This window comes from Caretta caretta, chromosome 6, assembly GCF_965140235.1.
Source record: "Caretta caretta isolate rCarCar2 chromosome 6, rCarCar1.hap1, whole genome shotgun sequence".
Classification (NCBI taxonomy): Eukaryota; Metazoa; Chordata; order Testudines; family Cheloniidae; genus Caretta; species Caretta caretta.
In genome coordinates, this window is record NC_134211.1 from 17,941,200 (window position 1) to 17,956,592 (window position 15,393).

The 15,393-nt window shown below is 43.3% G+C and overlaps 1 protein-coding gene across 1 annotated transcript in view; it reads left to right on the forward strand.

Annotated features, from left to right (window-relative positions):
- LOC125638964 (SITS-binding protein-like) overlaps positions 1-15,393 on the forward strand; it is a 71,594-nt gene that overhangs the window by 33,954 nt on the left and 22,247 nt on the right. Inside the window, exon 10 of the mRNA XM_048855286.2 lies at positions 3,249-3,385. Coding sequence (XP_048711243.1) covers positions 3,249-3,385 — 137 coding nt within the window. The remainder of the gene's footprint in view (positions 1-3,248; positions 3,386-15,393) is intronic.

Below are 15,393 nucleotides of genomic sequence, written 5' to 3' on the forward strand. Positions count from 1 at the left end.
GGCTCCCAGTGGCTTCAATGGGCATTGGGTCAGAGCTTGAGTAATGGCACACAGAGCAATAAGAAAACCGTGAGGAAGGGTTTGCTGAGTACTGTAAGGATAGGTGTTATGGCATTATTACAGTAGTGACACTGCTAATGACTGTTCTGGAAATGTCCAAATGTTTCTAGGAGCTGGAGCAGTCTGAATCTGATGCTCATGCAGTTTATAAAAGTGTTGTACCTTCTCTCTAGCCAGTCTAACTCCTGTGTGCTTGCTAAATACTATATGGTGTCAGGAGATACATAAAAGCAAAATTGGAGGACTGACTTCCTCTGACCCCATTGGAATTGCAAGGAATCCTCACAAGAAAATGGTGTCAGCATGTAAACAGTTTGATGTTTTTCTCATACTGATGGAGATCTCAGAGAAAGCAACTAAAATGCCAGCCATGATGTTTCTCTGCATGTCAGGATCAGTAGTATTGCAAACGTCTGATGCTTTTACATGGAAGGAGGGACTAGAAGACATAAAGAGGATTTGGCATAGATGATGTATACAGATACTAGGAAAACCTTTCTAACTGTAAGGATAGCTAAGCACTGGAACAGGTTACCCACAACAGTTGTGGAATCTTTGCCACTGGATGTTTTAAAGAATGGGTTAGACAAACATTGTCAGGGATGGACTAGGTCTACTTAATGTTGCCTCAGCACAGAGGGTAGGACTAGATGACCTTGTGAAGTCCCTTCCAGCCCTACATGTCTATGATTTTAGAATTACTTAAACCTAGAAAAATATTACATCTGAGAGACATTCAGTTTTTAAAAATTCATAGTCAAGGGCAATATGAGTCAGTTAATTTATAAGTGACTAACTCGGTGATTAAAGCTCAAACTTGAATTTGGGGAATAATGTGACTCTTAATAATCAAGAGGCATGTATATGGAATACAAAATGACCAAGTGAGGCAAACTTGTGGAAAAGATGATTTAACCCACATTTTAGACATGTTGTTGGGCCAATGAGTGAAATGTAGATTTTGGCTTTTGATGATCTGGCACAGATAAGCAAGTAGTCCAGTCTCGTCATGTTAAAGAGACAAAACTAGAAATGAAGGAAATCAAAATCAAAATCTCTCTCCATTAGATGTGGTCAAGAACATTAGCCAAGGAATTACCCAGCATTTGGTCAAATATGGTGTGAAAGCAATGAAAAAATAATTTTTCAAGGCTATGTCAAAAACTGTAGTTAAACTCAAGAGTGTCTCTGTTTTGGCAAACAATTCTACAATTCAGATCTCTTTGTTGGTAGTATCTGGAGAATTTACTGCTGCAGACTAACAAATACAGCTAAGCATTAATGATAGAACTGTAGCCTTTTAACCTAGACACTGGAGTACAATGTAGTGTTATTCCATTAAATATCTAATACTGTAGGTAAGGAAAGGATACAGAAAATTAAAGTAAAGCTTGTTTCATATTCAGGTCAGAAAATACTGGTATAAAGGCAAATAACTATTACAATTTGCTTTAGAAACCAGTAAAAAATAATATCTTTTCGAACAGTTAAATGCAGATGGTATCATCTGTTGAAGACTAAAAACCTATCTACCCACAAAATTAGTTTAAAATATGTTTGCTGAAAACACCATAAAATTGCATACAGAGAGTGTAGGCTGTATTTGGAGAGACTTCTCAAATGACCTCAAAGACTCAGGGTATCTGAAAGAAAAATTCCAGTTAAGAGAAACAAGTCAATTTACTCTAGTGGTCCAATTATGAAGGGAAAAAAATTGTGCTTATAGATACCGACAAGTGTAATTTTAACTGTATGGAAAAAACAGTAATTACTGAAAATTTAGATCACCTTACAGACAGATCTAACTCTAGACATGTAAACTGAAAGCCAAATGAATTAAGAATATGTATCAATCCATGTGGTTTAAATAAAGTCAGAAAATGTGAACTGTATATGACTAAAACTTGAAGAATTGGGGGCCTAACACTTTGTACCAAAAATATTCTCAGTGTTAGATGAAGAACCTGCATTGTGTCAAGTTCTAAATTAGTGACTTTTCAGACACTGTTTGGGTGTTTTAAGGTGTGCCTTTAATTGTTAATTGTGTTCCAGAGCATATCAAACAGTGTAAAGACTTGTGAGGAGTTCTAAGGGTGAAAGTCATAATGGATGAAATTCTGATTTGGGCTAGAGACCTCAAAGAACACAATGAAAGACTTCGCTGATTTTGGCAGACAGCAAGGGAGAGGCACCTAACCATGAATTTAACCTCTATTAGACCAGTTGTTGATTTTTATCTGTATTGTGCACTCGAAGAGTAGCCTGTTGCATTTGACTTATGATACCTAAACATGGCAGAAAGAAATGACTTCTAGATTGAAAAGAAGGTGTTTGTGTTTGTCTTACGTTATGTACGTACCCACGCCCGAAAAGAGCCATTAATAAACTGGTTGAAGACTGCTTGGAAATGTATTTAGATTTAATCTTCAGCACAACCTAGATCCCAATTTGTGATGCTGAAGTTGGAGAGAATTATTCCATACTTGAAATAAAAATTGAACAAAGACTTGCCCCAGCTGATACCAATAGCAGGGCAGTAAACACAGTAATACCACCAGACAATAATGTAGATAAATATGAAATTCATGAAGTGAAACCTATGTCTATTATAACCTCAAAAATAACAGAATTCCTAACTGGAACATGAAGTTACCCAGCTTTACATGAAATGAAACTAAGAGTTTTGCAAGGACAGCACAATGAAAGAGCAGAGTTAGAAATAAACCTAGCCATTTCAGGACAAAAGCAGGGAGGACAACGTTTTGCTAAAGCCAGACAGATTAATTGTTCCAACATCACCATACAAATAAACTCTTGCTAAAATACACTGAAGTCATCTAGGTACTGAAAAATGTAAGCAAATGGCAAAAGGTGTCTTGTTCTAGAAGGGATGAGCATTCAGAGTATGTCTACACTAGCACTGGAGGTGTAATTTCCAGTTTAGGTAGACACACAAACAGCAGTGTATCTGTGGCTGCACAGGTGGCAGGACGGGCTAACTACCCCAAGCTCTACCTAGGGGTTCAGACTATCTGTTCTAGCTCCAGGATGCGCACACCCTCAGTTGACAGATGCCACAGCACAGGGCGAGGCAGGCAATGCTTTCTGAAAGAGTTGAGGCAACCTGGCTTACTAAACATTACATGTGTTTTTCTGGTTTGCTGTTCATCTGCCCTTGTTGCTCCTAGATCTAACCACCTGCCACTCTTCATTCAAATGACCCCGCTCCAGTCGGACTGGAGCTATGCTGGTTTGAAGGGAATTATACCTTCTGTGCTTCACTACAGTCTTCTTGGCTACAACTTCTTCATTCCGGATGCTGTAGGTAATATATTTTTGTGATCTGTTCGTATCCCCGACCATTCTGCATGAATTTTGTAAGGTCGAACCATTGCCTCTTGCTACAGCAGGAAGAATGCATGTGGTCTGTTAGCTCCATCAGCAAGCTGCTAAAAACCATAGAAAGCTATATTAAGACACAGCCTCGGGGGGGGGGGGGGGGGTTGGTATCCTATTCTATGCCACATCAAGTTTATTTGATTTATTAACCAGGGAATTTAAAGAAAGGTTTTTATCAAATTAAATATGATTCTAGGTTCCCTGGGATTAGATTTCAGAGAACTCCTTAATTTTGTACCAAGGGCAACTTAACTGGGTCCAGCTCATTGAAAATATGCCAGGAGCCTGAGGACTGCATGTAAATTTGTATAAACTGGCATAGATTGCATCCACTTTTGTCTCTTGGGTAGACTGTGAACTGGCCATGTGGCATAGTGGGAGCCCAAGGAACTGTGCACCAGCTCCTTGAGGTATTGAGCCAGAGCCTCACCTGGTGTAAGTTAGCATAACCCCACTGCATTCAATGAAGCCTCTCTTATGAAAAAAGAAAAGGAGTACTTGTGGCACCTTAGAGACTAACCAATTTATGTGCCACAAGTACTCCTTTTCTTTTTGCGAATACAGACTAACACGGCTGTTACTCTGAAACCTGTCTTATGAAAGGAGACTCAAAGAGCTTGGCTTGTTTAGCCTAACCAAAAGAAGGCTGAGGGGAGATATGATTGCTCTCTATAAATATATCACAGGGATAAATACCAGGCAGGGACAGGAATTATTTAAGCTCAGTACCAATGTGGACACAAGAACAAATGGATACAAACTGGCCATTGGGAAGTTTAGACTTGAAATTAGATGAAGGTTTCTAACCATCAGAGGAGTGAAGTTCTGGAAAAGACTTCCAAGGGAAGCAGTGGGGGTAAAAGACATATCTGGCTTCAAGACTAAACTTGATAAATTTATGGAGGGGATGGTATGATGGGATAGCCTAATTTTGGCAATTAATTGATCTTTGACTATTAACAGTAAAGATGCCCAATGGCCTGTGATGGGATGTTAGATGGGATGGGATCTGAGTTACTACAGAGAATTCTTTCCTGGGTGTCTGGCTGGTGAGTCTTGCCCACATGCTCAGGGTTCAGCTGATCACCATATTTGGGGTCGGGAAGGAATTTTCCTCCAGGGCAGATTGGCAGAGACCTTGGGGTTTTTCGCCTTCCTCTGCAGCGTGGGGCACGGGTCACTTGCTGGAGGATTCTCTGCACTTTGAAGTCTTTAAACCATGATTTGAGGACTTCAATAGCTCTGACATAGGTGAGAGGTTTATTGCAGGAGTGGGTGGGTGAGATTCTGTGGCCTGCGTTGTGCAGGAGATCAGACTAGACGATCAAAATGGTCCCTTCTGACCTTAAAGTCTATGAGTCTATGAAGCTATGCTGACTCACATCCGCTCAGAGTCTGGTCCCTTGTGTCTGAGGCAAGGGTGATACCTCTGGGAGCAATGGGGAAGCACGTACAGCAGCACCATCCACATCCTTTTCTCAGGGCGGGGCATATGCTCACCCCAGTCTGCCTCTCACAGGAGTTTCTCTGCAATGCTATTGGTGCTAGAGTCTCCTGGACCAGGGATGCAAGATTGTGCCTGCACAGAGGTTTCTTGCAAGTTTCTTGTGTATGTTGGCAGGGCTGTCCTATGATTTATGGGGCCCTATGCAGTATTATTAAACTTGTGCCCCTATGCTCCATTGAAGGCTGTCCTCAGCTGGTGCCACTGACCCCAGTGTGTCAAGAGGGCACAGACCCCCAGGACCTCCCACCACCATTGCTGACACACACGGAGCTTCGTACGCAGCAGACGCTGCAGTAGTGACTCACGGCAGGCTTCGCGCTGTCAGATGGAGGCTGCATCTTGCCAGAGCCACGGCCCTCCTGCAGCCCCTTGCCACTCCTGGCTCACCACAAACATTTTGACCGAGCAGTACCAAGCAGTAATAACAACGACAATGATACAACTGTGTGTGTACGTGTGTGTGTGAGACAATCAGTATTGGAGGACTGTGACTCGTGAGAGGCAGAGTGTATGTGGGTGTGAGAGCCAGTCTGTGTGTGAGGGAGACAGTGTGTGTGTTAGGGAAGTGTGAGAGACAGTGAGTGCACTCTCACTTTAAGTCCCCTCCCTCGCTGCCTCCCCCTCACCCCATGTGGAAGTTTCGCTCCTCCTGTCCTGGCCCCGGCCTGTGAGGGGCGCAGGCAGGCTGGGTCCAGGGAAGGACTCCACTCCGGGCGGTGGTGGGCCAGGCCGCCACGCCACTCTGGGCTCCCCAGGGCTGGGGCGGCAGAGCCGGAGGCTGGAGCCCTCAGCCAGCCAGCTGAGGAGGGAGGGAGGGAAGGAGGAGCTGGGGTCGGGGAGAAGCCCCCTGGCCCAGCAAGGGGGAGGAGCCAGAGAGGAGAGGATGCCAGTGAGCGTGGTGCCCCAAATTTTCCGGTGCCCTCCGTATGCCTAGGGACGGCCCTGTGTGTTGGGACGTGCCAAGAGCTGTACCAAGAGGGCCTACAGAGGCTGCATCTTAGAGCTCTACGGGCTGCATAGCTACCTGGTAGTTACGCTTTTGCCATCACCTGCCCCAGGCCATCTCCCCACTCAGAGGGTAAGAACAATGGTGGTCTCTATGAATTTCTGCTGCCACTTTAAAATGGTTGAGCTGAAGTCTGCATTCGAGTCCAGCACACTCGAGTCAGGTCTGAGAAGGAGGATCCCTTATGAAAGGCCTAATGGAGAGTAGCTGTACAATCCATGGGTGCCATTTTCTATACTTAGGGCTCTGCTCCTCATTAGTAATTTGGTGCCAAGCTCCCACTGACCACAGCCTTACAAACGGCTGCTCCCAACGCCCTCGGATTATTTTTGACCTGCCGCTCCCCACCGCCCCTTGACCAGCCAGTATTTTCATGGTGACACTTATCAGCACTGGGAGTTCAACCATCGCTGCAAACTCTACTTACATGAAGGCAGCATCGTTTGCACTGGGTGCAGTTTACCCCAGTGTGAAGCCCTTATTCCAGCCCAGTTATGGAGTTGCTCAACAGCTCCCCCTGCTGATTGGGGTGTGGGCTCAGTAGTCCAAGTACAAAACCACAGCACAGTTTGCTAAAGTACCTAGGTCTCCTGAGGGAAAGGAACTTCCTCTTCCTCCATTGCAACCTACAAAATGATCCAACTGATGTAGCTCTGGATCATTCATAGAGGATCCTTGCATAGAGATACCATTGCTAAGTTAAGACATAAGCCAGGGCTGATGGGCAGCTCAGTGGCCTTTTGACAGAACTGTGTTCATTCCAGAGGCACAACCACAGGTCAGTGTAGATGTCTCAGATCATTTGTAGAGAGCCATGTTCATCATCTCGGAGCCAGCCGGGTTGAGTGGTGCCTCACGCCCTGTTGGGAGAACCCATCTTATCCCAGTGGACAAAATCGGAGTGACTGGTGCCTTGTGCTCTCAAGGAGGAAACCTGTTCACCCTAGATGGAGAACTGAGGGGGACTGTTCACTCACTCCCTATAGGGACACAATTATGGTAGAGGTTCAAACTGGTGAAGATCCTGATAAAAGGGGACAGACCTGGGCCAAAAGAAAAGGAGTACTTGTGGCACCTTAGAGACTAACCAATTTATTTGAGCATAAGCTTTCGTGAGCTACAGCTCACTTCATCGGATGCATACCGTGGAAACTGCAGAAGATCTTTTTATATACACACAAAGCATGAAAAAATACCTCCTCCCACCCCACTCTCCTGCTGCTAATAGCTCTCCTTACAATGTGTATGATAATCAAGTTGGTCCATTTCCAGCACAAATCCAGGGTTTAGCAAGAATGTCTGAGAAGGGGGGGGTAGGAAAAAACAAGGGGAAATAGGCTACCTTGCATAATGACTTAGCCACTCCCAGTCTCTATTCAAGCCTAAGTTAATTGTATCCAATTTGCAAATGAATTCCAATTCAACAGTTTCTCGCTGGAGTCTGGATTTGAAGTTTTTTTGTTGTAATATCACAACTTTCATGTCTGTAATCGCGTGACCAGAGAGATTGAAGTGTTCTCCGACTGGTTTATGAATGTTATAATTCTTGACATCTGATTTGTGTCCATTTATTCTTTTACGTAGAGACTGTCCAGTTTGACCGATGTACATGGCAGAGGGGCATTGCTGGCACATGATGGCATATATCACATTGGTGGATGTGCAGGTGAACGAGCCTCTGACAGTGTGGCTGATGTTATTAGGCCCTGTGATGGTGTCCCCTGAATAGATATGTGGGCACAGTTGGCAACGGGCTTTGTTGCAAGGATAGGTTCCTGGGTTAGTGGTTCTGTTGTGTGGTATGTGGTTGCTGGTGAGTATTTGCTTCAGGTTGGGGGGCTGTCTGTAGGCAAGGACAGGCCTGTCTCCAGGAGGTGGATGGATGGATGGATGGATGCTAGGTTGTAAGGCTGCATTTAACTGCACTGTTTTTTGTTTTCCTTTTGTGTAATTAAGAGCTAGTAATTTAATATGAAGTTGCTGCCTCTTGTGTCTGTGTACCTCAGAACCTCCTCCTTTTTGACCATCTCACTCTTGCAGTGGGGTTTGTTTGAATCATTCACACCTGGCAGAGGAGAGATGTGGGGAAAAACACCCCCAGAGCAGGCGGGGGTGGGGGCGGGAGAGAGTTGCCATTAGAGCCGCATCTGCACAGGTTGTTTACACTTTCTTTGACGTTTCTGGCTTCCTGCTTACAACGTGCTTGGCTAAAGTTCCCTCAGGCAGTGCAGGGCCAGAGCAGCACTTAGTTTCTCTCAGGTCTAATTTAATATTGTTTTATACAGCTCATTTTTCGCATTTAAAACTTGCTTTAGCAGAGCCAAACCCAGAAGTATATTATTGGCCTGTCTAAGCATACCCTTAAAAGGAGTTTATCTTAATAATGATGAGATTTCCCCCTTTTTTTTCTTTAAGTGTATATATAACATTACAGTGCATCCAAAAAAAAAAAAGCCTATGTCAAAACAACATTAAGCATTACAAACTTAGAAAAGATCAGAATTTAGGTTTCCTGCACAACTTTCATCTGGCCCCTTGTGCATATCCATTAAGATACAATCTTTAATGACATGAGCACATACTATTCTTTTCCACAGGACTCTTCCCTCATTCAGTGCAGGCTGGTCAGTGAATTTTGTTTTATTCCCATCACTCAGTGTATAGCCTTAGGCCTTATTTAATGTACACTATTCAAACCTTGCCCTAAGGACAGAATAATTAATTTCCTCATGGTTTTTTTCTATAGCTCTCATTAAACATTAATTAATTTATTTTCATAACATCCCCGTGACGTGTAGGATTGGTATTATCTCCATTTTATAGATGGTGGGACTGACACACAGCGAAATTAAAGTCAAAAGTGTCCACAAATTTTGGGTGCCTGATATGTGATGCTAAAGGCCTGATTCTTAAAGGTATTTAGGTGCCTAAGGCTGCAGATACGTGCCTAGTGGGATTTTTAAGAGTGCCTATTAAAATCGTACTAGACACCTATCTGTGTCTTTAGGCTCCTATATAGCTTTAAAAATCTGGCCCTTAGGGTGTGAATTTTCAGAATACTTAGCATTATCTGCAACCCCTCTCTACCCAGGTCCTCCCTACCATATGTTCCTTACCCTACTGCATTCTGTGTCATGCGACTTCTTCTCTCTCCTCATGACCTAGATGCCAGCAGGGGGAGCATTGAGAGCACAGGGCAGACAGTGTCCCTGCTCTCAGTTCTAGTGCCCTGTCCCAGAGCAGCCTGAAACAGCAATTGCAGGGAAAGTCCTGCTCAGCCCCAACACCGCGGGGATGGTGCATGCACAGTCCAGCGGCATGTAGGAGCTGTGAGGGGCTGGAGCATGCTCAGTACAGACAGACTTGTTGGAGAATTTAGAAGCCAAACTCTAACACGTCTCTATTGGGTGTATATGAACGGTAATTTTTTCTTGGACAAATTTGGGTAGTTTTTTCATAGAAACAGCAAAAGACACTTTCCTGTCACAAAGGCCACCCCCTTGCCAAATTTCAAGTCTCTGCTCCAAAGCCTGGAGATATTAGCGCTTCTAAAAATAACATTCCTACAACCACTTCACTAACATGGGCAAGACAACATATTTTTTCCTTATCCTGTTCTTGGAAACAGCTGAATTATTTTTGCTGAAAGTTTCCCCCAAAGAGTTCAGCCACAGGCAGACACCCAGTGTGGAAAACTTCAGCCAAAGGGTTTCAGTTTGGCAAGGTTATAAACAACAGAAAATAGGGTCTTACAAATGAAAAGTTGTGGGCAACTTTAACTGTAGGGAGGACTACCTGCACCGTCTAAAATGGTTATTTTTTCAGTCACCTTTTTCAAGCACATTTTTAAAATAGGGTTTTTTTCTGTTTGAGTCCTTTCTCCTGCTTTAAAAATAGCTTTTAGTAGGAGACAGCCTTAGCCAATGTTAGGATCTTCAAGTGCCTGCCAATTTGAGCATTCTCTCCCTCCAGCTTGAAGTACAGAGCAGCACTGTTTTTTGCCCCGTCACCTCTAGATGTATTGTTCTTAAGCCTCCCTACTTGGAGCAACTTACTGGGGTGATAACGTTCATGGCCAATAGCATCCCCAGGCTTTTGATTTACAAATGGGTAAGTTGGATACTTTTAGAGAGAGATTTTTTTTACTCTCAGGGATTCTGAAATGTCTGGTAATGCAGACATAGCTGGACAAGATGTTCAAAAGTGGGTACCTAAAGCTAGGCTCCTAAAGCCATATTTAGAAACCTAAATAAGTGCCCCCATTTTCAAAAGTACTGAGCACCCAACAGTTCCCTCTGAGGTTAAAGTGCATGATGGGAAGCCAGTGCATCTGATAACCAAGCCACTGATCTAGGTACATAGAATCATCAGGTTAGAAGGCACCACAAAAGTAATCTAGTCTAACCCCCTGTCAAGATGCAGGATTTGTTGTGTCTAAACCAGGGGTGGGCAAACTACAGCCTGGGGGCCGCATCCATCCCTTCAGATGTTTTAATCTGGCCCTTAAGCTCCTGACGGGGAGCGGGGTCCGGGGCTTGCCCTGCTCTGCACGTGCCATGGCGCTGTGAGGCTCCCGGAAGCAGCAGCATGTTCTGCCTCCTGTTCCTACGTGTCGTGGCAGCCAGGGGGCTCCGCACGCTGCCCCTGTCCCAAGCGCCGCCCCTGCAGCTCCCATTGGCTGGGAACCGTGAGCATTCATGGCCTGCCATACAATTTTCATACCCAGATGTGGCACTCGAGCCAAAAAGTTTGCCCACCCCTGGGCTAAACCATCCAAGACAGATGGCTATGGAGCCTCCTTTTGAAAACCTCCAGTGAAGGAGCTTCCACAACCTCCCTAGGCATCTGTTTCACTGTCCTACTGTTCTTACAGTTAGGAAGTTTTTCCTGAGATTTAATCTAAATCTGCCATGCGTAGTTTGAACCCGTTGCCTCTTGTCCTGCCCTCTGTGGCAAGAGAGAACAATTTTTCTCCATTTTTTTATGGTAGCCTTTCAAGTATTTGAAGACGGCTGTCATGTCTGTCCTTAGTATCCTCTTTTCCATTAGGAGCTAACTTCTGTTTTTGAACATGTTGGCCAGTAATACAGCACAGAGTTTTTCTATCTTCATTGAACTCTCTACTAGCAACCCAACCTATTCCCATGGAGAATATAATAGAGAGAAAAACACCAGAGGAAGTCAGTGAGGGTGCTAACGGTTGTCCTGTACTGTGGCACATGTGAACATACACAGTACTGTTAAAGACAAGCTGACAAGTGTCTTCCTAGCTTGTATTCTTTCAGGGCAGGGACTTGTGTGCTCGTGCTAGCATCTAGCCCAGTGGGGCTCTGATCCTGGTTTAGGCCACTGGGTGCTCCCACACTACAAATAATGAAGAAGAAAAATGAGGGAGGCTGGTGGCAAGAGGTGTGTACGAGAAGCAAGTTCAATATTGAAGCTTTCCTGCCAGGCTTAGGTGGTAGAAGTGTATGGGCTCTGTATTCGTACAGTGAGCTGTTACTTGTAAAGCTATACCAAAACAAATGCTCTGTTTCTGAAAGCCTCTTACTATTAGAAGGGGATCTGGGTTTTTAATTCCTGCAGTAGGTTTTTAAATCAAAACCAGTTCCATTATCTTTTTCTTTTCCTTTCCTTTTTTTTTTTTAACCCTCAAGCGACTGTCTAGTGTTTCAGAGGGGAATCGGAATCTGCTTCCATTTATCCCATGAGTTTCTTCTAAATTAGTCATTGGTACCTGCCCCCTCCACCATTTTCCATGTGATGGAGCAGATCCAATTATTACCACCAAGCTATTTAAGGAAGGAGCAACAAAGCCAGGGAGAATAGGAATACATCTCAGGCCCTATCTGAACTCAGTTTCTTCTCTAGAATGAGTGTAGTAATCCCGGTGGTGCTACTCTTTGCATGAAACTTTCTAGTGCTGTGTCTGGGGGTCAGTGCCCTCTGTGTTTGGTCAATATCTAGTCTACTGATTTTGTTTGGAAGAACTTTGGAAAAAACTAAGGATTTAAATCCTGTGGCATAGTGTCATGAATCTGGGCACAAACCATGGACCTCCAGGTTGCCACCGTCCTGTGATAGCAGGATCAGCTATCCAATCTGCTCCCAAGCCCTAAATCCCCTATTGCTTGAGACCAAGAAGCATTCAGTTGATGTCAGTGAAGCTAGGCCGATTTAAATTATCTGAGGATCTGGCCCAGGGTCTCCGATGCAGTGTTTAATTTGAGAAGGAAGAAGTGCCGGGGCTCAAGCATAACAAAATGGCGTCCACCATACAGGCAAGGTCATGCCGCATGGAGAATGCCATTTTGTAGAACAAAATGGTATCACCTGCACAGCATGACCTCGCACTCACAGTATATACAAGGTCATGACTTGCACGCAGGTGTAGAATTGCACGCCTTATTAAATGCCACTGGCGAAAGAGGCACGCGGGCTGTGCCCTAGCATGAAAAGAGGTGCCAGGGCTAAGCCCCAGTACAAATTAAACTCTGCACCTATGCCCATTTCCAGTAATAACTTGGGCTGGATTCAAGCTGGCAACTTAGAAATTAAAATCTTCCTATCCCAGAGCCATCTATTTCCCCAGTTTATGACTTTTGAAATCTCATGACACCCATATTCCATATTACTCACTCTGGGTAAAATTCACCCTCAGGGCAGAGGATCAGCACAAGGTCTGTATATTATTTAAATCCCATTTAAATCCTCAGCGTAGACCCTTACTAAAGGATGAATTTCATCTTCTGAGAACATTGGAAAATGGAATATATTGCATGTCCAAATGCCTTCTGGCTTTCTGCTGATATTCATCTCTCCATAATGCCTTTCTCAGTGGTAATTACCAAGATTCTGGCAAAACAAAACAAAGTTTCTTTGTTTTATAATAATCTCTTCCCTACTGCTGCTTGATTCATTCAGTTACTCCTCAGTCTAGGGTCTTGTGATGTCAAAATGACTTTCACAGTCACTGGATTGTGTTTGAATGAATCTGAGAGAAAGAGGAAGCTGATTAGAAAGGAAATAGCTTCTGTTTACATAAGTATACTGGTAATCAGCAGAAAATAGTTACAGAAAAGGACAGTTTTCACTGTGATTTCATAAAATTGTATATATTTAGCTTGCTAGAGTGGTGTGCTGTAGCTGCTTTTCTCTTTGACAAGACTTACAGAAACCCGGCATTACTGTTAAACCATTCAGTTCTGAAAAGAAAGAAGGCAAGAGAAAAAGTTAAAGATTTTCCTTCTTTCAGCAGGTGATTTATCTAGAACATTTGTCTGTAATTTAACCACTACAGCCTGTGCACTGTGATACTCCAGCTGGAGTTACCACTGCATCACTTAATTAATTTTAAATCTCCATAGCATGGACTGACCTAAATTATATTTTATTTTATTTATTTATTCATATTTTATTTCAGCAGTCAGATGGCCAGTAACATTAACCTTTTCTTCCTTACCTGCACTCTCTCTGTCCCATTCAGTCAGACCAATAGATCAGTTCATAGACCAACCAATTGTACTCATTTTGAAACTCTCTGGAAAACTTTTGTCTCCACATAACCACCTGTGGTGGAACATGTGGGGTTAGATCCATAGCTGGTGGTAAGTCAGCATTGCTGCATTGACTTCAGCAAAGCTATCTTGGTTTACACCAGCTGAGGATCTGGTCTGTGGTGTCCTGAACCATGCTTGCTTCTGTAGCTGTTATGACTTTCTTCTTCTTAAATACTATACAGTGGAAAATCCTTATAAGACTAACATATTTTCAGATGTATTACCCTTTCAAGTAGAGAAGCCTGGAAAACTGGGATTTTTCTTGAAACATTTTTTGTAGGAAAAAAATCCCCTTTTGAAATTTTCCCAATGGGAAATTCCAAAAATATGTGAGAGTGGGGTGTTTTTGTTTTTCACTTTCCCACCCTTCCTTGCTATTTCTCAACTTTTTCCAGTGAGAGGGAAACACTTTTTTTCTTGTTTAAAACCATATTTTCAAGTGTTAACGCTTCAACACGCTATTAGTTTTCCAACTGACAAAAGTCTAAAAACTATCAGAAAGTGGGAGGGAGAAGTAGGTTTTACCTGGTCATTTCAAAACCAAATATTCTGAAGAAAAAAAAATCCCCCAACATGCTTTTGGGAAATGAAAAACTTAATCAAAACAATCCCCCCTCCACACACACACACACACACACACACACACTCAAATATTTTTGACAAACACTATTTTCCGGTGGGTTTTTTTTTTAAAGAATGCAGCCAGTTTTACTTACCAATGTTGCATTATCTGTTGTCCACAAAAATCTAGATTTTTGTAAAAACAAAAACAAAAGAAATCGTTTTTCTGCTGCAGATACACAGGGCCAGATCCTTAGCCTTAGTTATATGTAGTTCCATATAACTTGGATAAAGATTTACATTGCCTAAGGATCTGGTTCTGGTCTATCTATACAGTGTTGTCCTAGGGACTGCTCCCTTTCTAACCCAGGCTGGCATAAAAATGTCACCAGCTAAACCATAGCACAGAAGAGATGTGACCTCTCCCACCTCACTAGGTGAGGTCTACTGCACCCATTTTTCCTTAGTGAGGTGGGAAATGAGAGAGGCTTCAAAGTCTACCTGGGTAATTTAACTACTGCTAAATTTGGACAATCTCCCATCTCTACACTATAGACTTCTGCTGGAACAGCTAGGTTGGTCAGAGGTGCGAAGCTTTGTGATGCCTGACTGTCATAGTTGTGTTGCCAAAAGCCCTGAGTGGAGGTGCAGTTAGGCCAGCAAAGCAGTGCTTTTACTGTGTAGTTTATTTTGCTTGGGGTGCGGATGTGGAATTGGAACAAAATATACCGGAAAAAGCAGTATCCAGGGATAGCTTGCAGGTGAAGTGTCCTATGTAGTCCTGGCCCTTGAGGCAATGTTAACCTGATCTGATAATGCCAGCTGCTTTCTCACTCCACCCTTCCTGTTGATGCATCCGATGAAGTGAGCTGTAGCTCACGAAAGCTTATGCTCAAATAAATTGGTTAGTCTCTAAGTGAGCTGTAGCTCACGAAAGCTTATGCTCAAATAAATTGGTTAGTCTCTAAGGTGCCACAAGTACTCCTTTTCTTTTTGCGACTATGTTTATGTACAGCGCCTAGCACCATGGGTCACCATTCTCATTTGGGGACATTGGGTGTTACTGCAATACAAATAACAAAGAATTACATAGTACTTCCTGTAAAGAGGTAAGGATTATACTGTGGGGCTGATAGTGGGCAACATTTTCTAAAGAGAGTTAGGAACCTAAATCCCTTTGAAAATCAATGAACTGAGCTGCTTTTGAAAATTTTGCCCACTGTAAAATGCAATCTTTCACCTCTTCATCACTCATTTATTGCTTTCCCTGTTCAGTAGTGATGACGTGTTACAGGTGCCAG